General features: G+C 37.8%; 1 protein-coding gene across 1 annotated transcript; it reads left to right on the forward strand.

Annotated features, from left to right (window-relative positions):
- Positions 1-11,256: 11,256 nt before the first annotated feature.
- On the forward strand, positions 11,257-22,705 carry LOC105463744 (fibroblast growth factor 20). Its single transcript, XM_011711023.2, has 3 exons — positions 11,257-12,409; positions 18,771-18,874; positions 21,265-22,705. The coding sequence occupies exons 1-3, from the start codon at positions 12,124-12,126 to the stop codon at positions 21,508-21,510; spliced, it is 636 nt and encodes a 211-aa protein (XP_011709325.1). The 5' UTR covers positions 11,257-12,123; the 3' UTR covers positions 21,511-22,705.
- Positions 22,706-24,019: the final 1,314 nt, after the last annotated feature.

Genomic DNA, 24,019 nt, shown 5'->3' on the forward strand with positions numbered 1-24,019 from the left:
TCAGGAGGACAGAAATCATATTTGCCTTTTAACGAACACAAACATTCCCTATTGTGTAGCACGAACTTACATATTTTTTGGATGAATGACAAATACAGCATTTGTTTTTGTAAAATTACTGAGAATCCATGCAAATTTAACCTGAATAGAAGTTCTTTCTTCAGGATAATAGAGCTGTGGATTGAATCATTGTTCAAAATTCAGAAACCCAAGTCAATCATCTATTAGATCAAAATAAGATTGTCCTGAAAAATACATCTCTATTGTAATCCCTCATTAGAAATACTTACCATGTATTATATGTGTAACTTTAAGGAAATAATAGCAGATCTGAGTTTACTGAAGTCAATCATAAAAGGCTGCTGTCTGAATCTTTCATCTCTTATTTTAAAAAATTCAGAGGTTATTTGCTGATGTGACTGTGTATTTTTGTTGCTGATTCTGATAAAATGCAGTTTTATAGGTGATGCAGTTCTCAGAGCTTCTCTTTTTACTTGTTTTGCATGACAGCAAACTACTCCAAATCCAGTTCCTTGCCATTTCATTTACTTGACTCAGCTCCTTGTCCTTAAACTCGTTTCACAATTTCATTGCCAGCTAGAAACTTATAGCCTTGTTCGCAGGAAGAGCTTGAGTCAAATATTTTCAGCGTCAACACTTTCGCGGTATCCTGACAGCTGTACAGTATCTGCTGAGCCGCTTTTTATTCCTCCTCAAGACTTTGACATGTTCACAATTTTTCTGTGATTTTTATCTTCACTAACGACCTACTCATGATAGTTGTGCTCTTTCTTTTTTTCATTTTTGGAAGTGAGACTTGAATGAAGACTTTACCAACAGTGTGATTGGAAGCTGGAGAAGTGAAACTTGGAAGCACTCATTCCTGCGTATCAAGGTTCCTCTTGGCTTTATCAAGGGTTTGGCAGCGTATGTGACCACATCGTCCTCTAGTGGCTGACCCCATGAGAGGCCGGTGGCCACTCCCGCTCTGTGGCAGAGAATGTCCTTTCAGGGCATGGCTTTATGACTAGAGGTTGTTATTTTTAAGGTAAAGGATATTTTTCTTAGTAAGCACCTGTTTTCTAACGATCAAGTTACATTTTATGTCTTGAAACAAACATCCGATAACTTAGAACTATCCTTAGTTGGAGGAAACATAAAAATTAATTCAAGAAATCGAAGCAAATATTTCAGATATCTGAAACAGTCTTAAGGAGCATATTGATCAATCTACAGATACTTATCAGGTATGTAAAATATGCCAGGCACTGTTGTAGCTGCTTGATGTACATTAAAAAACAAAATAGACAAAGATCCCTGCCTGCATGGAGCTTCATTCTAGTATGAGGACTTCACGAATGAATGTGAGTTTCTCCCAGGCTATCCTCAAATCAGACTTCTTCTAAATGTGACATATTTCAATAATCATATTCTGTGTTCTGTAAACCGTATTCCGAATATTCAGTAATGTAATTGTTTTTGTCTTACCTGCTCCACACCCCCTTCAGGGCAAGTAGGAAGTGACTGGCAACACATCACATATTAAGCTGGTGACAACACATTGCATATTAATCACATATTAATAATCATGTATTAATCACATATCAATCATGCCTTGTCGTTCAGAAGTGTTACTCAGCTCCCATCCACTAGTGTTTCTTACTCCAGAGTGATCATTATAGAAATCTATTTATGTCTTCTAAAATGGTGTGCCAAAATTTAAGAAACGCCCTTTTTAGTCCTTTCTCTATTTCTCTTCTCCCAGTTCACCTCCCTATAAGGGATGGAGGTTTATTTCTGCTCCTCCAGCAGTCATTTGGGTAAACTCTGGAGGGGCAGTTCTTGCCTAAGGCTAGATTTCAGTTCAGTATAAACAGGATTAATTACCTCAGGCCTCTAGTTAGGACACAGAAATGGGTAAACAAGGCTTTAGTTGCTCCCATCACTTTGCTTGAGAGAATGAAATTTCAATGTAGTTTAATAAATCATCATGCCATTTTCTGACTTTTAAAGAGAATGTAATTAATCTATATTTTTGATCTTACCATAGATTAAACATTTGTATCTCCATTCCTGTAATGGTATTTTTTTTTTTTTTATTTCTAGCAAATTCTAAGGAGAGACAATGAACAAATACATTAATTACATAAATCTACTGACTTCTTAAATTTTATGATTTTATATATATATGTGTGTGTGTGTATATATATATGTGTGTGTGTGTGTATATATATATATATATATATATATATATATTTTTTTTTTTTTTTTTTTTTTGAGACAGAATCTCACTCTGTGGCCCAGGCTGGAGTGCAGTGGTGCGATGATCTCTGCTCACTGCAGCCTCAACCTCCTGGGCTCAAGCTATCCTCCCACCTCATCCACCCAAGTAGCTGGGACCACAGGCGTGCGCCACCACGCCCAGGTAAGTTTTGTATTTTGTAGAGATGGGATTTCATCTTGTTGCTCGGGCTTGTCTTGAATTCCTGGGCTAAAGAGATCCTCCCACCTCGGCCTCCCAAAGGATTGGGATTACAGGCATGAGCAACCATACCTCACCATGAATAGATTCTTTATAAGAGTACAATTTTAAAAAATCAGAATTTTGATGGCAATTTTATACCCTTGGAAAGGCAATTTACCTGATTAAAAAAGTTTTTTAACCTCCACAAAACTGCCAGAGCTGAATGTTGATTATTTAATTTTTAAATTCTTATAATAAAAATACTCCTCTCACGTTTACATCGCCATTATCTTTTACAATAATGCCGCACATTTAATTTAAAATACTGTTTATTTGAAAATGGAAAAACTAAGAACAAAGAGGCTTAATAGCATTTGTGGATACATTCATAATAAGTAAGTAATAAAGGAATGGAAAAATGCCATCTATAATTACTTTTCTTGCCCCATTGTTCAGTTGTTGATTCTGGGAACAATCAAGTATAGTAATGCATGTGAACAGTGATGTCAATTTGAACCACATTTTTTTAGGTATACTTCATTTGCTCTAGAGAATCAATGTATATTACTATTTGGAAATTTGCAGCATAATTTGGTGAGAACAGCATTGAAATTGGATGTGAAACATTTTAATTTCAATTATGATTTTCCCATTAACTAGGTGAGATTAATCTGAAAGCCATCTTCCTCATCTGTAAAATGAAGGTGTTTGGTTAAGGTGATCTGGCAAGTTTCTTTTATACAGTGAAAAAAATATAAAATACTTACACCATATAATTTTATAATATATTTAAATGATAATAACAGAAGATCGTATGTAACACTAATGAATGAATGTATAGGAATATGTAACACTAATGAATGTATTTAGCCAGGTGCTGTAAAATAGGCCACTTCCGAAATAGCTTGTTTATTTTAGAAGTATATTTAATTCCTTCATAACCATCTCAAAATGCTATTTTAACATTTAACATTTCACTGTAGGAAGCATAAAAATTATTTTTTTGTGCTCCAAATAAAGAGCATTGTTAATTTTGATGATGCTATAATTCCACAAATCATTTTTACTTTTTTGCTTCCTGGAGCAGAACAATGGAATTTTAAGTGGGTTAAAACCCAGGGAAAATTGATAATGACTATCACCATTAAAATGATAACTTAAATGTTGTAGCACTAATGGATTTTCATACCCATTTATCCATATAATTTCTATATCACGTTTGCAAGTTGGATAGACCACGTGTTGTTATCCTAATTTTAGAGGAAAAAAACTGATTTCCAAGAAGGTGGTGCAATTTTCCCAAGGTCTCTTAACTAGTGAGTATCAATATTCTGCTTATACTTAGCAAGGTGAGAAGGGAAAAATAATACAAGGTAACAAAATTGAATTATGTGTTATTAGTCTTTCCTGTTCTTTGTGGGGGATAAAATGCTCTGGATTACAGTAGCTGCCTTTCCTAAAATAAGCAAATAATAACCAAGATGTTCAATTTGTGCCAAATTTTCATTCTGCTTGAATGCGATCCCTCAAATTATGTGACCTCATGGTCAATTAATATTCCTCTTTTCATGTGTACTGAATACTTCCCATGGAAAATACCCAGCCTGTTCTGGTTAAGGTGTGGGATTTTGTGTGGATTGCAGATGTTCTATGCAAGTCGTTCAAATTCAGGAACTCTGATTTATCACAATTATCTTAAATAATACCTGTTGAAGTTAGATTTTTCTCTCCTATATGAAAGAGCATCTAATATCTAAGTTATGACTTTAAAAATGTACATAAAACTTTTGACATACTTCCATATTTACAGAAAAGTTACAAGAATAGTACAAAGAACTCCACATACCCTTTACTCAAATTCTTCAATTGTTAACCTTTTCTTTTCTCTTCTCTCCTCTCCTCTCCTCTCCTCTCCTCTCCTCTCCTCTCCTCTCCTCTCTTCTCCTCTCCTCCCTCTTCTCTTCTCTTCTCTTCTCTTCTCTTCTCTTCTCTTCTCTTCTCTTCTCTTCTTTTTTAAAGTTAGGATCTTGCTATGTCTCCCAGGTGAGAGTGCAGTGGCACAATCATAGCTCACTGCAGGCTTGCACCCCTGGGCTCAAGTGATCCTTCCGCCTCAGCCTCCAAGTCCTGGCTAACATTTTTTTAAAATTAACTTTTGTAGAGACAAGGCAACCCATGTCACTCAGGTTGGTTTAAAATTCCAGGCCTCAAGTGATCCTCACACCTTGGCCTCCCAAATTGCTGGAATTATAGGCATGAATCACTACACTCAGCCGATTGTTAACATTTCACTCCATCAGCTTGATCGTTTGCTCTCTCTGTCTCTTGTTCTGTAAGCTTATATATATATTTATTTAAATTCAAATAAATATACATTTATAAATATTTATATATTTATATTTAAATAAATATGTATATATAGTTTCTGAATGATACAAGAATAATTCTGCAGATATAATGCTTCTTTATCCATAAGTCTTATTTTGTATTTCTTAAGACTTTGCCTTATGTAACCACAGTTCAATTATCAAAATTTGGAATTTTAACAATGGTATAATACTATTTTCTTTTTTTTTGACTTTTAGGTTCAAGGGCACAGGTGCAAGTTTGTTATACAGGTAAATGGCATGTCATGGGGATTTGAGGTACAGATTATTTTGTCACCCAAGTAGGTAGTTTTTTGATCCTCTCCTTCCTCCTAATCTTCGCCCTCAAGTAGGTCCCTGTGTCTGTTCTTCCCTTCTTTGTGTCCCTGTGTAAGCTCCCACTTATAAGTGGGAACATTCAGTATTTGGTTTACTGTTCCTGCACTAGTTTAGGATTAAGGCTTTCTGCTCCATCAATGTTGCTGCAAAAGACATGATCTCATTCTGTTTTATGGCTGCTAGTATTCCATTGTGTGTATATACCATCTTTTCTTTTTTCAGTCTATCACTGATGGCCATTTAGGTTGATTCCATTACTTTGCTATTATGAATAGTGCTACAATGGACATACACGTGCATGTGTCTTTATGTTAGAAATATTTATATTCCTTTGGCTATATAACCAATAATGGGATTGCTGGGTCTAATGGCAGTTCTGTTTTAAGGTTTTTGAGAAATTGCCACACTGCTTTCTACAATGGCTGAACTAATTTACATTCCCACCAGCAATGTATAAGTATTCCCTTTCCTCCACAACCTTGCCAGCATCTGTTATTTTTCTTACCTTTCAATAACAGCCATTGTGACTGGTGTGAGATGGTATCTCATTGTAGTTTTGAGTTGCATTTCTCTAATGATTAGTGATGCTGAGTATTTTTTCACGTGTTTATTGGCCACATGTATGTCTTCTTTTGAAAAGTGTTCATATCTTTTGCTCACTTTTTTTTTTTTTTTTGGAGATGGAGTCTTGCTCTGTCACACAGGTTGGAGTGCAGTGGTGTGATCTTGGCTCGCTACAACCTCCGCCTTCCAGGTTCAAGCAATTCTCCTGCCTCAGCCTCCTGAGTAGCTGGGATTACAGGCACATGCCACCACACCCAGCTAATTTTTGTATTTTTAGTAGAGATGGGGTTTCACCATGTTGGCCAGGATGGTCTCGATCTCTTGACCTCGTGATCTGCCCACCTGGGCCTCCCAAAGTGCTGGGATTAGATTACAGGCATGAGCCACCGTGCCCATCCTTTTTGCTCACTTTTTAATGGGGTTTTTGTTTTTTTGCTTAATTTAAGTTCCTTATAGATTCTGGATATTAGACCTTTGTGGGATGGATAGGTTGCAAGTGTTTAATCTTGTTCTCCAGGTTGTCCGTCCACTCTGTTGGTAGATTCTTTTCCTGTACAGAGGCTTTTGAATTAGGTCTCATTTGTCAGTTTTTCCTTCTGTTGCAATTGCTTTTGGCATCTTCATCATGAAATCTTTGTCAGGTCCTATGTCTAGAATGGTATTTCCTAGGTTATCTCTAGGGTTTTTATAGTTTCAGGTTTTACATTTAAGTCTTTGATCCATCTTGAGCTGACTTTTGTATATGATGTAAGGAAGGAGTCCAGTTTTAATCTTCTGCATATGGCTAGTGAATTATTGCAGCACCATTTATTAGTACTATTTTCAAATTCACACTCCACATTCAAATGTTGCCAGTTGTTTCAATAATGTTCTCTGTCATTGTTACTGTTATTTTTTGGTTCAGGCTCCATACCAAGACCATCTGTCACATTGAGTTTTCATGTCTCTTTAGTTGCTTTTTTATTTTTTAATTGTTTGAGACAGACTCTCGCTCTGTCACCCAGGCTGGAGTACAGTGACTCCATCTTGTCTCACTGCAACCTCTGCTTCCCAGATTCAAGCGATTCTCCTGCCTTGGCTTCTTGAGTAGCTGAGATTACAAGCGTGCACCATCATGTCTGGCTAATTTTTGTGTTTTTAGTAAAGACGGGGTTTCACCATGTTGGCCAGGCTGCTCTCGAACTCCTGGCCTCACGTGATCTGCCCACCTCGGCTTCCCAAAGTGCTGGGATTACGGGCATGAGCCACCGTGCCTGGCCTGTAGTCTCCTAAAGAGACTTTTGACATTTTGGAAGAGCACAGCCAGTTGAAGAATGTCTCTCATTTGGGGTTTATCTGATGTTTCCTCATGATTGGATTCAGATTATGCGTTTTTGATAGTAACAACATGTAAGTGACATTGTACTCTTCTTAGAGTATGAAGAGGCATATGGGGTTGGCTTGTCCCGTTACTGTTACTCACTTTTATCACGTGGTTAAGATAGTACTGTACTCACTAGATTAATTCACTATAAAGTTGTTCTTTTCTCTTTGTAATATTCTTCTTTATCAAACTTTTATCCACAAGTTTTAGCATGCATTGATGTTTTCGTCTGGACCAGCAATGACCCTAGGATGGATGCAAAGTGGTCATTTTTCTAATTCCATCATTCTTTCACTATATATTAGTTGATATTCTGCCATGAGAAAAAGTTTTCCCTTCTCCCTTATTGTTTGATTGGTAGTTTGTGTACTTAAACAGTGGCACTCAAATGTTCTTATTTATTTCATAAATAACTTGTTCCTATAATTATTTATTTTGATGCTCAAATTGTCCCAGATTTGGCTTATGTCCCCTGGACATGTCCTTATTCTTTTTTTTTTTTCAGTACTTCCTTGCCTTCTGGCACATAAAATAATGCCCCAGTCCTGGAACCAGACATTTCTCCAAGGTTCCATTGATCATTTTAGTAGGAGATTGAATTGAGAAACCAAGGCTTACATGTCACATATGCTCATTGACTTGGGATATGTTTGCTTCTAGGCCCTTTTAGTGGACAGGGCTAAGGTATGTACATACACATGCACATACACACACACAGGCACCAAGTATTAATACTGATAGTAGCGATTCCAATTTCACACTACAAGGTTCATTCCAATCTTCCTTCTTTTCATATTAGAACTCTATTGTTTAATAATGAAACCCCTAGTTCTCATTATCTTCAATATATTTATTCATTTGTTCAATCCTACAATACACTACTCTAACCCCTGCTGCTGAGGAAAACAATCTTTCTCATTGAAGTTCGAGATTTGTTTATGTAGTTTTTCTTTAGACCTTGATTATATCATCAAAAGACAGAATTTGATAGTTACTTGAATTTCTTTCTTTCTTTTTTTTTAAAATATGTTATTCATCCCTTCTTTGTGGTTATATTACTCACTTTAATAGTTAGGTTCATTTGTTCCTGCTTTTATTCCATCCCCACTTCTCTCTCATTTTTTATTTTATTTTACTTTTTTAAAAATGTAAAACATTAACGTTTCTCCAAAAGTCAAAACTCTATAAAAAGTTCTCAGACCAGTGTCACCCATCCATCCCTTCCACTCCATTCATATCCATCCCCTGGTAACCAAGTAACCAGGTAATCAAGTTCATTAGTTTTTGGTTTATCCATTCTGTGTTTATTTTTTAGAATAAATAATCATATACATGTAGACTTTTCTCATTTTTTTCTTTCTTACAGAAAAGGCAGACACAATATATATTCTTTGCTATTTTCACTTAACGGTATATCCTGAGAATATTCCATGATCATTCATAGAGCTCTTTCTCAGCTGTATAGTGCTCCACTGTGTGAATGTACCATAATTTATTCAGTTTCCTATGTATGGAAATTTATGTGGTTGCTAATATTTTGTAATTATAAATAATGAATAATGTGTAAATATACTCTTATTTTATTGGGGGTGTAAATCATGACTATTAAATCAGCTCTATTTCTTTTTCTCAAATTGAACACATGTAGCAGCATCAAAAGGTATGAACTCCTCATGTGTAAAAACATAGGTTCATGAGAATATATCATCCGAAAACCTATATAGGGATTATATAGTCTGGAAAACTCTAACTACATTTTGTGGAAGTAGAAGTTGTACCACGTATTTGTATAACAGCAAGGCAAGTGTGGTCTCTAGGAAGCATAGGTAAAGTTGATTAGATTGCAGTGTATACTTAAAAGTTGAATAATGCACTCTTGTAAAACACTCTTCAAAATTATTTAACTTCCCATGATATCATCACGGCATGTGCAAAAAAAAAAAAAAAAAATTCTTTAGTGTTATCTTTTCCTGTCACATGACTAGTGCAAACAAAAGAAATCCTTATCTTTTTGTTTCTAGTCTGGTCCTTTATAAAACGGCATTAAGCACCATTCAAAACTTACACATTAAAGGTTTGGTTTGGGAAAAAAAGATTTATTTTGTATTTCAGACCAATTATATTTGTTAAGTTATAAAGCAAAAATTTTCACAACAACTAAAGTTTTCTAGTATGTTCTATGCATAGAAAACTATAGTTTTAAAACCATTTTCCTATATGTTTTTACATTTAAGTCTCACAGCAACTGTAGGCATAGTAGCTAGGCTGGAGTTATATTATCCTTATTTTACAAAAGAGAAAATAAAAGCATTTAGACAATTTAAGGAAATTGGCCTGGGATGTTGGACTCTGGACTAAACTAGAATCTAGGACCACGTTTTTTCTCTGTAAAGCAGGATGTACCTATGTTGTATGGTCATTGTGGTGATCAAATGAGGTAAGACACATATAAATACCAAGGTGTACAAAGAGAAGGCAATTCTATTATGAAAGTATTTAAAGTTTCATGACTCTGAATAAGAAATTCCCCATATTTTAGTATATATATATGCAATACAAGAGATTTGAACAGTCTAAGAGCTATAGCTCACACAGCAGGACTAAAGTGTTCATGTGGGAAAATAGTTTATAGACTGAACTAGTAGCTTTAGAAGCAGGCGATGATAATATATTTCCATTGTGGAATAATTAACAACATTACATGTTGCACAGAACTTGGACCTTGAAACAAACCTCATTAAAAGGCACTTGATCTAAGTTTAAAACCCTTAAGTATCTCCTCTTTAAAAGTGATCAGTGGATGTACTGGCTACTTCAGTTATCCTGCTATGAGATTCACACAACTTTGATCTAACTTTCTTTGATTTAACACTGCAATTAAGAAGATTTGGTTCAAAGTAAAAGCTCATTGGTTGATGTTTTACACTGACGTGATAATGTTTACACAGATGTGCTTTGAAATCTTGATTATGGTGGATTTGGGGTCCTACCACAAGACAGACTGCTGTTATTTGAAAGGTGAAATAATATAACTTTTACCTGGTACAACCTTTAAAACAGATTTAGCAATATACGTTTCTAAAGTGATTTATCTCTTTATTGTTTTTAGCCAGTGTTTTTGTTTTATTTTATATCTATCGACAGTAAATCACATGCTTTAAGGACTCTTTTATAACTTGGTTACACAAGGGTCAGTAGTTAGGCCTGTAGTGATGAAAATGTGTAACTATACCCACTTTAAAGCACCTGCTAATTAATTAGAAAAAAATTCCTCAGAGCAAATAAAATAAACCAGTCAAATCCAACTGAGCTCCCAGGTTGATGCTTTTTCTGAACAGACCATGAAACAAGACTGAGAAAGTAATCTTCATCAATTCCCTAAAACTTTTCACTCAGAGGAAGTGTGAATCTGCCCAATGATTCTCAACCCTTCTACCGCTGAAAAATTTTAACAGAAAGACCTTGAATTTAACCAGTGGTGCAAAACCAGTTTCAATGTTTAAATGGACATATATCTAATTCCTTCGCTTCCGTGGTTTTTGATTTTACAAATATGCCCAAGCACTCTTCAATTTTACCAGTAACTTTTTGAAGTGTCAAAACACGTCAAGCATCAAGACTATTTCCATTGAGTTATTTTTAGATTTTATAATTCAAATGTAAACAAAAAATCTAGCTTTTACAAAAACGCAACTAAGAAAAACAGGAAAGTGCTCTTAGACTGTATAAGGGCCCAAAAGGCCACTCATCCTTTAGGACAATGTTCCAGATACTCATTTTCTATTCATGGCAAAATACAGAAATGTAAACCATTTCTTTCCAGCCTATTTGGATTTACTCTAAATCCTTCGACTCGTGATTATATTATGTTATTATTTTACACTAATTAGAAGTTCATGGCCTCAGCATACAATTAAAAATACATATGTGTATATGCATATATACGGCAATTTTGGTTATATTATGTGCTGAGTAAAGATAAACATTAAAGAGAAATTGTAAAGGAGGGAGGGAGGGTGTTCCTTACCTAACCTTGATTATGTAAAGAAAAATCCCCCATCTAAATGATAAAAGAAAGGAGTAATGCTTGTACATTTTATTAGTGTTTTAAAATTAGTGAGTTAAACTGTCAAAGCTTTGATTTTTCTTTCATGTGTGTCTGGGCAGGTCTGTAAGCCTCAGGTAACGCCCTTTTCCTTCTCCCTCGCTTACCTTTCTTTGCACCTGTCCACTGCAGGCTCCCAAGGAATCCAATTCTCCTCTCCTCTCTTTCTTCCTCCTACCAATGCCCTCCTTCTTTCTCTCTCTCTCTCTCTCCCCGCCTTCCCTCCCTCCTCCCTTCCTCTTCTTCTATATACCTGCCAAGTTGGGCTCCTTTTAGCGGCGATCTATCACTGCAAAGCTCACATCAAAGGCGGTTGCACGGCTGCAGCTGAACAGCATCACCGCTGTCCCAAAGACAACCCCAAAGAGGGGCCTCGACTGCACCTCCTCGAAGTTGCTGGCTGGCTTTGGCCAAGTGCAGGAATGGTTTTTGCGAGGGCATGGATGGAGAAGTGCCAAGGGCCCCTTTTGGTCACTTCTGAAGAGCAAAAACGTGTTGAGAGGAGACCGGTTTAAGATTTCAAACAGAACCTCCCCAGCGCGCATGAAAGGACTTGATTAGCATATGTCAAGAGGACCAGCTTATATACTCGGTGTGTATGTACACAGGACTCTGATCTGATCAGTTTGCGGAGTTGGAGCCCCAGCCCCCAGCCCTAGTCCTAGTATTGGCAGCGGCAGCTATAGATATTTCTGCAAAGCCAGCAGCCGGCTCCCACCTACCCAAGGAGAGAAGATCGCTCCAAGACAGTGAGAGCTTCCCTGCCATTTCAGTGCAAAGTCCCTCCGGAGCGACCTCAGAGGAGTAATCGGGCCTTAACTTTTTGCGCTCGTTTTGCTATAATTTTTCTCTATCCACCTCCATCTCACCCCCGCAACACTCTTTACTGGGGGAGTCTTTTGTGTTCCGGATCTCCCCCTCCATGGCTCCCTTAGCCGAAGTCGGGGGCTTTCTGGGCGGCCTGGAGGGCTTGGGCCAGCAGGTGGGCTCGCATTTCCTGTTGCCTCCTGCCGGGGAGCGGCCGCCCCTGCTGGGCGAGCGCAGGGGCGCGGCGGAGCGGAGCGCCCGCGGAGGGCCGGGGGCTGCGGAGCTGGCGCACCTGCACGGCATCCTGCGCCGCCGGCAGCTGTATTGCCGCACCGGCTTCCACCTGCAGATCCTGCCCGACGGCAGCGTGCAGGGCACCCGGCAGGACCACAGCCTCTTCGGTATGTACTAGCATCCCGACCCCACCCCCACCTGCGCCCCAGCTCCGCTCCTCGTCCCCTGCCGGTGCACCTCCCTCTTTGCCTGCCAAGGACGTCGGCGCTGCGCGGAACCCGGAGCTCCCCTGGACCCAGCCGGTGCGAGAGGCAGACTGGGGCTGAAGGGCGGGCCAGAGTAGGCGCGGGGAGAAATTTTCCTGCCAGTTTGTCGCCGCTGCCTCTAGCAGGGCAGCAGCTCCAGACGCTGGGGGAGGGAGGAGAAAGGGTGGGCGCTCCGCAAGCTCCTTCCTGCCTTCCCCATTGCCCTTCCCACTGCCGGGCACACCAAGACCTGGTGCACTGGGCATCACACAGTTCTTGCACTGCTTACCTCGCAGGCAGTCAAAAAAAAAAAATCCTTATATGTTTTTCTCCGATTTCGTTTCTCATTTTCCCTCATGCCGTCCACTTTACAAAAATTAACAACAGGAAGCACTGGGCTTCTTTAAACATGCCCCACACTTATGCAGCTGATTTGCACCCGGGGCTGCTCTTGACATGGATTGCGAGCATTTACGTGTCTACCTAGAGACCTGCAAATGTTCACCTGAAGAGTTAGCAGATTAACTTTCCGTGGGCACCTTCGCTACTGTAGGGCTCACCTGTCTGAGGTTCCCTGAGCTCCTAAGTTCTATCTGGGCGAGAAAAGAAAAGGAAAGGGGGGAGGGGCGGGGAGGGGGACGACCACCCGGCTACTGAGCATGCCTAGTTCTTCAGCCAAGCTCCTCTTTAGAAATTCTGCAACCTGAAAGCAAGGATCTTGGTATTGACCTTAGGAAAGAGGAAATGGAAAAGCGAAAGAAGATATGGGTGGGAACACAGAGGGACGGGTTTCAGAATACCTCCAGCAGTACCTGGGAAGAGAAGGGGTTAAAAGAAACAAGAGAATGATTGTTAAGGCAGTGTCTGTTAAGAGATACTGGATCGGGTGGGTCTCTCCTGTTAATGACTTCCTAACTAGCTGTGTAACTAGCAAGTCCCCTCATCAGTCTGAGGCTTAGTTTTCTTTTCTGTACAAAGATGGGGTGCTCTCCCGTTCTAATGGCTCAGGATCTTTCCCCATAGCTGAAGTTTCCGTTCTATTAGTTAACCTGCTAGCAATCTCAAAGGATTTTGATCATCAGACTTTTGACATTATTTGAAAAATTCGTTATATTTTTACAAAAGATACTGTTAATTTGTCAGCCACAATCTGTAGCGCTATAGAGTTCTTTGAGAATTCACCCCATCTCTGAATGGCCCTCTCTTATCGTGTCCTCACACCCTTGTTCTTATAATTATTCCCTTTTTGACTTGTAGGACTCATTAAAACTTTGGAGAAGTGTAAATCTCAGTTTGAGGGGGCATTTGTAACCCTAGATGTAGAAATAAGCATGTGGTGGTCATTTGGTAGCACTTAAAGGCTTAGAAAATTAACTTTTTAAAACCCACATGTTTGCAGCTTCCACTGATCTCTTCCAAATTCCCATTGACTATCAGTCAAGAGTGTCATGACCTAGTGGCCAACCTGGGGTCACTTTTAGAAAGTGGTTTTTAAATTGGGGAGGCTTGAGATTTTTCTAACTCCTGGCCTCCGGCAATCTTCCCGCCTTGGCCTCCCAAAGGACTGGGAATACAGGAGTGAGCCACTGTGCCTGGCCCTGAGATTTCGGTTCTAAAGAACTTTACCGACACCAGGTGGCTCAGTTCTCTTGCCTTTAAGGATGACTTCACTGCGCTCACTGCACAAAAATATTTCAACTACCAGAAAGATTTAGAAATAAACACAAATGTGATAATACTTATAGGTAGATAGCAGGTAGAAGTTAAGCTTAGGTAGTAGTCAGAATTTCACCCTGCCAAACACAGTGTAGCCTTGGAAATTCTACTTTTAAGAAACTTGTGGCCGGGCGTAGTGGCTCACACTTGTAATCCCAGCACTTTGGGAGGCCGAGGCGGGTGGATCATGAGGTCAGGAGTTCAAGACCAGCCCGGTCAAGATGGTGAAACTCCGTCTCTACTAAAAATACCAAAAAAAAAAAAAAAAAAAAAAAAAAAATTAACCGGGCGTGGTGGCGGGCGCCTGTAATCGCAGCTACTCGGGAGGCTGAGACAGGAGAACTGCTTGAACCCAGGAGGCACAGATTGTAGTGAGCCAAGATCACGCCACTGCACTCCAGCCTTGGTGACAGACCAAGACTCCGTCTCAAAAAACAAACAAACAAACAAACAAAAAACCTTGTAATTACACTGTAATCTTCCTAGTGACAGGAAAAAAAAAAAAAAAAAAAGGCCTCTTCTGCTTTGTGTCTGTTTATAAGACTAACCCAATGGGGAGAGATTAGTAAATATTTGTAGACTCGATAACATTCATTAATGGCATTTAATGGCATTTTTTTAGGAATGGAAGTTGAATATCAGAATTGTCATCTGGCTAGCACATTTTGTTTTTGCTAAATTTGTGTTAATGATTTAGTAGCTGCAAAGAAAATGACAGATTGAATTTGCGCCAGTGTAAGTCACTCTATAGTGGGAGGCTATGTATAGGAACAAAATACTCACTGTTAAACAAAAGGAAGATAACCCAGATTAGTCTGGGAGTGAATGGCCTCCTTATGATATATTATAGTGCATACTAGTGGCCTTCGATAGCTTAGACATCATAATTTACTTTAAGGGAGTGTAGGTAAGAAGAAAGTTTATGTTCAACCTATATAAGATTATGTGTTTCTGTATGTTTGGCTTATTTTGCTAGTGCTTCAGTTACTAATTATTAAATTATATATATATATATATATATATATATTTTTTTTTTTTTTTTTTTTTTTTTTTTTGAGACTGAGTCTCACGCTGTTGCCCAGGCTGGAGTGCAGTGGGGCACGATCTCGGCTCACTGCAAGCTCCGCCTCCCGGGTTCCCGCCATTCTCCTGCCTCAGCCTCCTGAGTAGCTGGGACTACAGGCGCCCGCCACCGCGCCCGGCTAATTTTTTGTATTTTTAGTAGAGACGGGGTTTCACTGTGGTCTTGATCTCCTGACCTTGTGATCCGCCCGCCTCGGCCTCCCAAAGTGCTGGGATTACAGGCTTGAGCCACCGCGCCCGGCCTATATTTTATTTTTTTAAACTCTTATCTTTGCTATCAGAGTGACAGTTTTGAAAACTCAACGATGGCTATTTGAGATGTTAAAGGGAATAACTTTTTTTTTTTCCTGCCAATTTTATACTAATTTGGCCATGAGGTATCTCTGTGTTTATAATGGAGTTTTCCTGCACAGTAGTACAGCAGGAACACCTTACCTAATACGTAAACATGGAATCATTTCTGAAAAGAAAAAAAAGTTTAGCCTGAGATCAAACATATTTCTTTAAAGGCTTTTCCTTTATTCTCCCCTATTCTCCATAGATTTGTCTGATGTGGTTGCATTGTGGGTTGACTCACCTGTTTATTATGATTATTAAAAAGACTGGCTTTGAAAGTGATACCAGAAAGACAAAGTACTTCCAAGTCTTTTTTATGGGACACTGGGCATTAGAAAATCTATCTAAAATCTGTGATTACCTCTTAAGGAAAGTTTTTCATGTCTACTCTTTGTAAAGGAATTAGCTTAGTTGCCACCTCGTATTATAAATAAGAAAGACTTGTCAAATCTCATTTAAGAATCAAATGATTACAAATTACTACGTGGTATACTATTTCCTCAAGGAGAAAAAGGATCAGAATTTAAAAGTGTGACTAAAATCTTTAAGAGGAACATACACACAAAACATATAACCTCTTTCCCATCAGTCCCATGAGCCATTGCAAAATTATTTATGCCTGGTTATATATAAGGTTTTGGACGTTGTTTACTAAAGTTAAAACTATTGCATATAATTATTCTAAGAATATAAGTCATCTTTTGTCTTTCTACAGCTACATATTTTTTTGGCAAGATGACAGCATTAAGATAAGAATTAAAGTATAGGTGGTTTACCTCTGAGTTTTCCGAGAAAAAAGGAACACTTTATGAGATCTGTTATATAATTAGCTTATATGGAAATTAAACCCATATTTTATTGTAGTTGAAAACTTGTTCTATTCTACATTCTAATCACTTAATCAGTTCCTGTTCTTTGAAAGACAAGAGAATCTTAATGTAAATCAGATACTTAAAGGGAATTAAGTTGCATTCCAGCCACAGCACACATTTTAATTTGAATGTAACAGTCAATACAAAGTAATTATACATTTGTAATTATATTCTGAATGAAATTACATTACTATATATATTTTCTACCAATTATGTTTTGGGCCTATGTTTTTGTTCCTGGCAGGACTCTTTTGCTAACGAACTTGGCAGTGAGTTTGATTTTCCTTCACTCCCCACCTCTGTATTTGTCATTATGATGGCTGTCCTATGGAGTCTGAGCCTTCTTGCTATATCTTATCTTCTCTCTGCCTTAGGCTTTCAATGAGGGATCCTGGCTCTTTCAAGCCACTTATAGACTATTTAGCAGTGTATTGTTGCTGTAAGATCCTTGATAGCTCTAGTGTTCTACATGATCTCCTAATAGTTTGAAAGAGCTCATTTGTCTGGCTAAGAATCTCTGTTTCTGACAAAGAGTGAATTAGGCTTTGGATAGAATAGAGCCCTGCATATCAGCGAATAGTTAGATTCTGTACTTTCCCTTGGCCTTGGGAGTATCACGTGTCTAAACAGGAACTTGTACAATAAATCAAGAAATGACTTAAGAGCAAGAGTCAGGCTAAATGGCACACATTTATACTGTTTGTAGAGCTCAGGATGGGGTGAAGGGGTGAAGGTAGAATGCTATTGAGGAACGCAGTTCCAAGCATAGAAAATACAGCTATGCTTTTTCAGCAGAGTCAAAGAGGGAAGAATGAGACAAAGGCATTAGTCCAAAGTTTAGTGTGTGTAGAAAAAAAAGGGTGATTCAGAGGGAGGCGTTAAGTTTTACTTTTTTAAACTATAGTGTATCGGTGTATTTAGGGAAGAGTTTTTGATCCTAGTTTACTGATAAATGGAAATAATTCTGGAAAGTTATTGATAGCAAATCTACTTGCATGCTAAATTTATTATATTTTGCTATCATAGTTAATGAATTATAAAGTCCTTTTTCTTCTCTGAACTATACAATTTAATTTTTAAAATTACATAGCAGGAAACATAGCATATTACATAATCTGTAAAGTCTTGAAACTACTGTATTTTCCTCAAGAAACAGTGTCCTGAAGTAGAAACAGTGGATTAGGGCTAAGAATGTAAGTTTAAATATCAGTTGTACCAATTATAAATATCATGTCCCTTAGGCAAATCAAGTAACCTTTCTGATCTTCAGTTTCTTTATATGCAAAATGGGGATAATAACATCTTCCCTATTTATTTTAAGGGCTGGTTTTTTAGGGCCTGGTGAGAAAATACCAACAGATGCCCTTTATTAACTGTAAAACACTGTTATACCCAATAAGGGATGCTGCTGCTCCTAGAAACAGATTGACTTGATTTATTGTAAATAAAAACAAAACAATGAATAGAAAATGGTTATAACTAACTGATGGGATCATGGAAAACTGAGAATACCTCTATTATGTACTAATTTATGATAATCATAGCTTCCATTTGTTGAATGCCTAAATGTGTCAGTCCTCACCCATCTCCTTAAGGGAGGTATTTCCTCCATTTTGCATATGAGAGGTTAAAGTTCAAAGAAGACAAATGACTCCCCTACTCAACCTAGTTAGTAAGTTCCTGAACTGGAATTCAAACCCAGCTCAGTATGGTGTAAGATTTGACACCCTTCACATTATACCATTGTTGTAGGACTTTCTCCTTAGTTCAGTTAAAAGCAAAGGTCCTTGTCACATGACCAGGAAAGATTAGGCTCATGGACCATAGAAGGGTGAGAAAAATTGAATTTATTGAGCATAAAGAAAAAAAACTAAGCAAAGAGAGGTTCCTATTAACAGGCCCCCATCTCACAGATTGAATCCCAGGTTACCGTCCCATTACAGTAGAGGCCAGGCTCCTCCCCGCCGCAAAGGGCGTCAACTTCCCGAGGAGCCATCGTGTTATCCCGGCACACAGGCCGGTCAGAGTTTCTCCAGGAACCCCTTTATACTTGGTTGTCTCACCATGATGAACAATTTTTTCCTTTTTTGTCTTTTTTTCATCTGTCATAAAACAATTGCATAGCTGTTTTCAATTTACAAAGGACTTTTACACATACATCATTATATTTAGCAATAATGGCCAACTACCGCTACTATTCGGAAGATTTTTGTTAGTCATATGTTCATTCATAAATACAAAACATGATGTTTTTATGAATTTGTTTACATATGCAGGTATCTTGGAATTCATCAGTGTGGCAGTGGGACTGGTCAGTATTAGAGGTGTGGACAGTGGTCTCTATCTTGGAATGAATGACAAAGGAGAGCTCTATGGATCAGTACGTATTATGTGTATTTTTTATTATTATTGTAGTTCTTAAAATAATGACTATCTATTATGCAATTAAAATGTCTACCAATAATGTCTGTTAGAAGTGTATAAAACATAGTTACGTAGACATTGAATTCTATATCCTGCTAAATTTCCATGTGTCTGAGCAATAGTATAGTAACTCAGTTATATTTTTGAAACCCCCAACCATTATTGCCTTCAGCTCACTAGTTCTTCCTATTCATTACCTTGAGTCTTTCTAGTTTTCTCTGTATTTTAATAATTCCCTCCAGAGACAGAGATAAATGGGAGAATATTTTTTTCTTGCCATGTTAGACTCTCTCACCTTTATGTTTATTTAAGGTAAACTTTGTTTACCTGTTATCATCTTCCACAGCTAAATATACATCACTCACTTGCTGACCTTTTTATGTAAGAAATAAGTGAATAAAGTTGTGGGATACTACAAGTAAAAAGAGAAGATGGCAAACACACTGTTCTTTTATGCCTGTAGTCTTGAAAATTACAGTAGCCATGGGCTCACTCAAAGTTGTATTGGGCAATTTTTAAGTTGCTCCTAGGGATAAGTGCACATCTGTGGGTCTACTATGTATGTTTAAATATGCCACATAAGGTATACTTCTCAGGTTAATATTTCATCAGTATAAGTTTTTTGTTGTTGTTGCTTTTTTTTTTTTTTTTTTTAGAGCAAAGCTGCAGTAGCAACACAAGAATTAAAAGAGCAGGATGATATCACACTCTACCTTACAGCACAATATGGATTTCTCTCTTTCATTGTTAACATTTTTCATTTGTTCACAGTTGCTTATATGCTTTTACAAGAATTGGTAAGATAAAAATGTGTGCCAGTATCCCACTCCTCTTCTTACGTGGACTCTCTTCTTGAGGTTCAAGTCTCTATAATTATTTCCATCAAGAATTGACTTTGTATGATTAAGCAGACGGCACTATGTGGTAACTTTTTTTTATTAAAATCTCAACTGGAACCACAATATTCAGCTAGCATCTTAATATACACTGAGAAGAATTGGTGATGATACAGAAGCAGATGAATATTTGTCCTTCGTAAGGGTAAAACTTGTTATTTCTAGGCTTCCTGTCAGCTCAGAACAAAGAAAAACAATGCAATGTGTAATAATCATAAGTGTAGAATTACAATAAAATTAATAGAAGTACAACAGAAAAAAAACATGCACACAGTCTTCATGTATATGTTGGATTTTAAAAAAAGCAACTGTGGTTTATCCCTTAGGACAATATATAGTCCATTTTGAAAAGACAATAAATCATTGGGCTTTTATCTTAATCGTAAGAGATCCAGATATAAATCATGGAGACTGTATCATCAAACAATTAGTAAATTCATAAAGAGAAGATATATGATTTGGAGTGATGATCATGAATTTGGAATTTGGTTCTTAGCAAGATCTTGAAATGTTCCAAGCTGAGAGTAGAGGCTCGATAGATAGGACTGTGGCATCTAACGATGGAAAAAGATAAACTACAGGTCTGCTTGGTAGTGATGGGAGTAGTAGGGTGATAATATGGGACATGAGAAAATTCAGGGTATTTATTAGGTATTTGAAAATAAAATTGGGAATTGACATTTGACTTCAAGTTCTTTAAAGGAGGGGTCCCCAACCCCTGGGCCATGGACTGGTACTGGTCTGTGGCCTGTTAGAAACTGGGCTGCACAGCAGGAGGTGAGCGGCAGGCAAGTGAGCAAAGCTTCATCTGATTTTACAGCTGCTCTCCGTTGTTCATATTACCACGTAAGCTCTGCCTCCTGCCAGATCAGTGGTGGCATTCAATTTTCAAAGGAGCATGAGCCCTTTTGTGAACTGTGCATGTGAGGGATCTAGGTTGCGTGCTTCTTATGAGAATCTAATGCCTGATGATCTGTCACTGTGTCCCATCACCCCCAGATGGGACAGTCTAGTTGCAGGAAAACAAGCTCAGAGCTCCCACTGATTCTATATTATGATGAGTTATTTCATTATATATTACATATAATTATTTCATTGTATATTACAATATAATAATAATAGGAATGAAGTGCACGATAAATGTAATGCACTTGAATCACCCTGAAACCATCTCCTCTCCCCGTCCTGGTCCGTGGAAAAATTGTCTTCCATGAAACTGGTCACTGGTGCCAAAGAGTTGGGGACTGCTGCTTTAAAGTACACTGCCAGATCAAGTCACTTGCACTAAGAATCAGAGATGACATATTAACTAAAACAAAATAAAGCAAAACCAATTTAACCTTTTTCTTTCTTGGATAAGGCAAAGAAATGAAAATAAAGAGTTGAAACTTGTGAGGCAATTATCTCAAAGGTATTTTTAAAAAAATAATAGTTATCTTCTCTCTTTCAGGAGAAACTTACTTCTGAATGCATCTTTAGGGAGCAATTTGAAGAGAACTGGTATAACACCTATTCTTCTAATACATATAAACATGGAGACACTGGCCGCAGGTATTTTGTGGCACTTAACAAAGACGGGACTCCAAGAGATGGCGCCAGGTCCAAAAGACATCAGAAGTTCACACATTTCTTACCTAGACCAGTGGATCCAGAAAGAGTTCCAGAATTGTACAAGGACCTACTGATGTACACTTGAAGTGTGATCGTGACATTATGGAGGAGTCAAACCACAACCATTCTTTCTTATCATAGTTCCCATCATAAAATAATGACCCAGGAAGACATTCAGAATGTTAAAGTCAATTTTCTACTGGGAGACTGGATTTGGAAAGAATATTGAGAAAAAAACAAAAAAAAAGTCTTGACCAGAAATAGATCATGATCACTCTTTATATGTGAATTAAGTTCCCTTAGATATGTTGGATTCGCCCTTACCAGTAGACTGACTCCAAAAATCTCTTGAATTGTGGATAACGGGAACCCTCACATGGTTGCTGCTGGTGCCTCACCTCTCTGGATTATGTTTACTTTAAAATTTATGTTAAAACTAGAGGATTCATGTTGAAGAAATGGATTGACTTAACCAAGATCATTGCTACATAAACTCTGAGGACCTTGTAGAATTCACAGGTTATAGCATTATATGTTTAAAAAAAAAAAACCAAAAAACTAAACAACACCTGGGTGAAACATGAACTATGAAACGTGCCACACCAAGACAGAACATTTTTTAAAACAATGGACCTATTTATACATTTTCAATTTGAAAATATTTATTATATATATTTATTTATTAAAGAGTTTATTTTTTACTGGGATATGAAGATAATACCAAGAGTAAAAAAAACAAAACTTCCTTTATTGTGCCATTACTTTATTGTGGTGTCTTGCTCTGTAAAGAAGACATTATTATACCACATTAACCGTAGAATCAGATTTTGAATTTCTTTTAAAAAATATAGTGTAGATTATATTTTTATGCAGTCAATTGCCTTCTAAATGTAACATTGGTTCCTTTTGGCCTAGAAAAGTGCTTTATTGATTTGTATTAAATTCAACACACATTCAAAAGGGAATTAAACATTGTAATGTAACGTTTTGGCTTCATTGCTTTTCAGGTGAAAGTTCTTTTATTTATATAACATTTAAAAAATGACAAAATATTAAATGCTCTAGAGAAAGAACTTCTAGTATTTAAAGAACTTCTAATGTAGAAAAGTATTGAACATTACGGTCAACTTATGTTTACTTATTTTCTTAATTCAGTGTGGCAAAGACCATTTCTTTCACCCAATACGATTGTAGAAAGAATAAGTCTTTGTACCACCTCCATTAACAATGGTAAGTCCCCATCTACCTGAGTCTGGTGTTCTTTTCATCATCTCTCTTATTTAGCGATTTACTCAGCAAACATTTACATCTACCTGAGTCTGGTGTTCTTTTCATCATCTCTCTTATTTAGCCATTTACTCAGCAAACATTTATTTTTTTGTTTTCTTTTTTAATTAAATTTTTTTTTTTTTGTAGAGATGAAGTCTTGCTATGTTGCCCACGCTTCTCTCAAACTCCTGTCCTCTAATGATGTTCCGACATCAGCCTCCCAAAGTGTTGGGATTACAGGCGTAAGCCACCATGCCTGGCACAGCACATGTTCATTAAAGTCTACTATACACCAGACACTGTGTTAGGCACTAGGGGAAATGGGGTGGTCCAGATAGAGGTGGGCCCTACACCATGGAGGTTAATGGGTGGTGGGAAAGAAAGATAGTAAACAAGTAAATTAACAAATGCCATAACTATGAATGATGATTTACTCTATGAGGAAAACAAGGTTCAGACAGAAAAAAAGAAAGAACAAATTTAGGATGGCTCAGAGAAGGCTTTTCTAGGGAGATGACATTTCTGATGGGCCCTAAAGGGTATGAAGGGGCTATCCAGGTAAAGAGAAGGATGAGAACCTTCTAGGGAGAGGAAACAGTTAATGTGGGGTTCCTAAGGCAGAAAATAGCTTTGTGGCTGGAGCTTAGTGAGCTATTGGGAGAGTGGCAGAGGTGAGTTTAGAAAGCTAAGCAGATACAAATTCTGCTAGATTTGTAAAAGTTCTTCTGAGGTTGTATTTCCTGGTGCCCAGCAGCTGTCAATGCCGCTGCCCTCATGGTTGGGCATGTGGTCATGATAATGGGACCAGCTGCCACTCTTTACCAACCCGGAGACCTGGGTAAGACACGGATTGCTGGCCTCTACCCCCAGAGTTTCTGATGTGTAGTTCTGGGGTGGGGTCTAAAAATTTGCATTTCTAGTTTCACCTGGTTTCCTAGGTGATGTTGACCACACTTTGAGAGCCACCAGTCTGGAACAATGTTTCTAACACTTAACGTACGTATGAATCACCTGGGGGTTCTTACTAGAGGGTGTTCTGGGATTTTGCCTTTCTACAACTTCCCGGGTGATGCTTGATGCTGCTAGATCTTGAAGCATACTTTGAGTGACAAGACTATTGCTTTAATGCTATCTTATTTCTATATTCGTTCACTGTCTCATTACTTATGTAAATTAGTGCTGATGTGTAGGGTGAGAGGAGAGAGATCAACATATGACTTTAATAAAGCTACATGTGAATGTTGGTGTATGTGAAGAGTTAGGTGTGCACTCGGGTGTGTATATGTGAGAGAGAAGGAAATGTTTTAGCTCAAAACCTCTTGGTT

The sequence above is a fragment of the Macaca nemestrina genome, chromosome 8 (genome assembly GCF_043159975.1).
Source record: "Macaca nemestrina isolate mMacNem1 chromosome 8, mMacNem.hap1, whole genome shotgun sequence".
Taxonomy (NCBI): Eukaryota; Metazoa; Chordata; class Mammalia; order Primates; family Cercopithecidae; genus Macaca; species Macaca nemestrina.

Bases quoted from the DNA above. Each gene is read 5' to 3' on its own strand.
- LOC105463744 (XM_011711023.2), top strand. From the start codon at position 12,124: ATGGCTCCCTTAGCCGAAGTCGGGGGCTTTCTGGGCGGCCTGGAGGGC. The intron at 12,410-18,770 runs GTATGTACTAGC...TTACATATGCAG, and splicing joins GCAGGACCACAGCCTCTTCG to GTATCTTGGAATTCATCAGT. The intron at 18,875-21,264 runs GTACGTATTATG...TCTCTCTTTCAG, and splicing joins AAGGAGAGCTCTATGGATCA to GAGAAACTTACTTCTGAATG.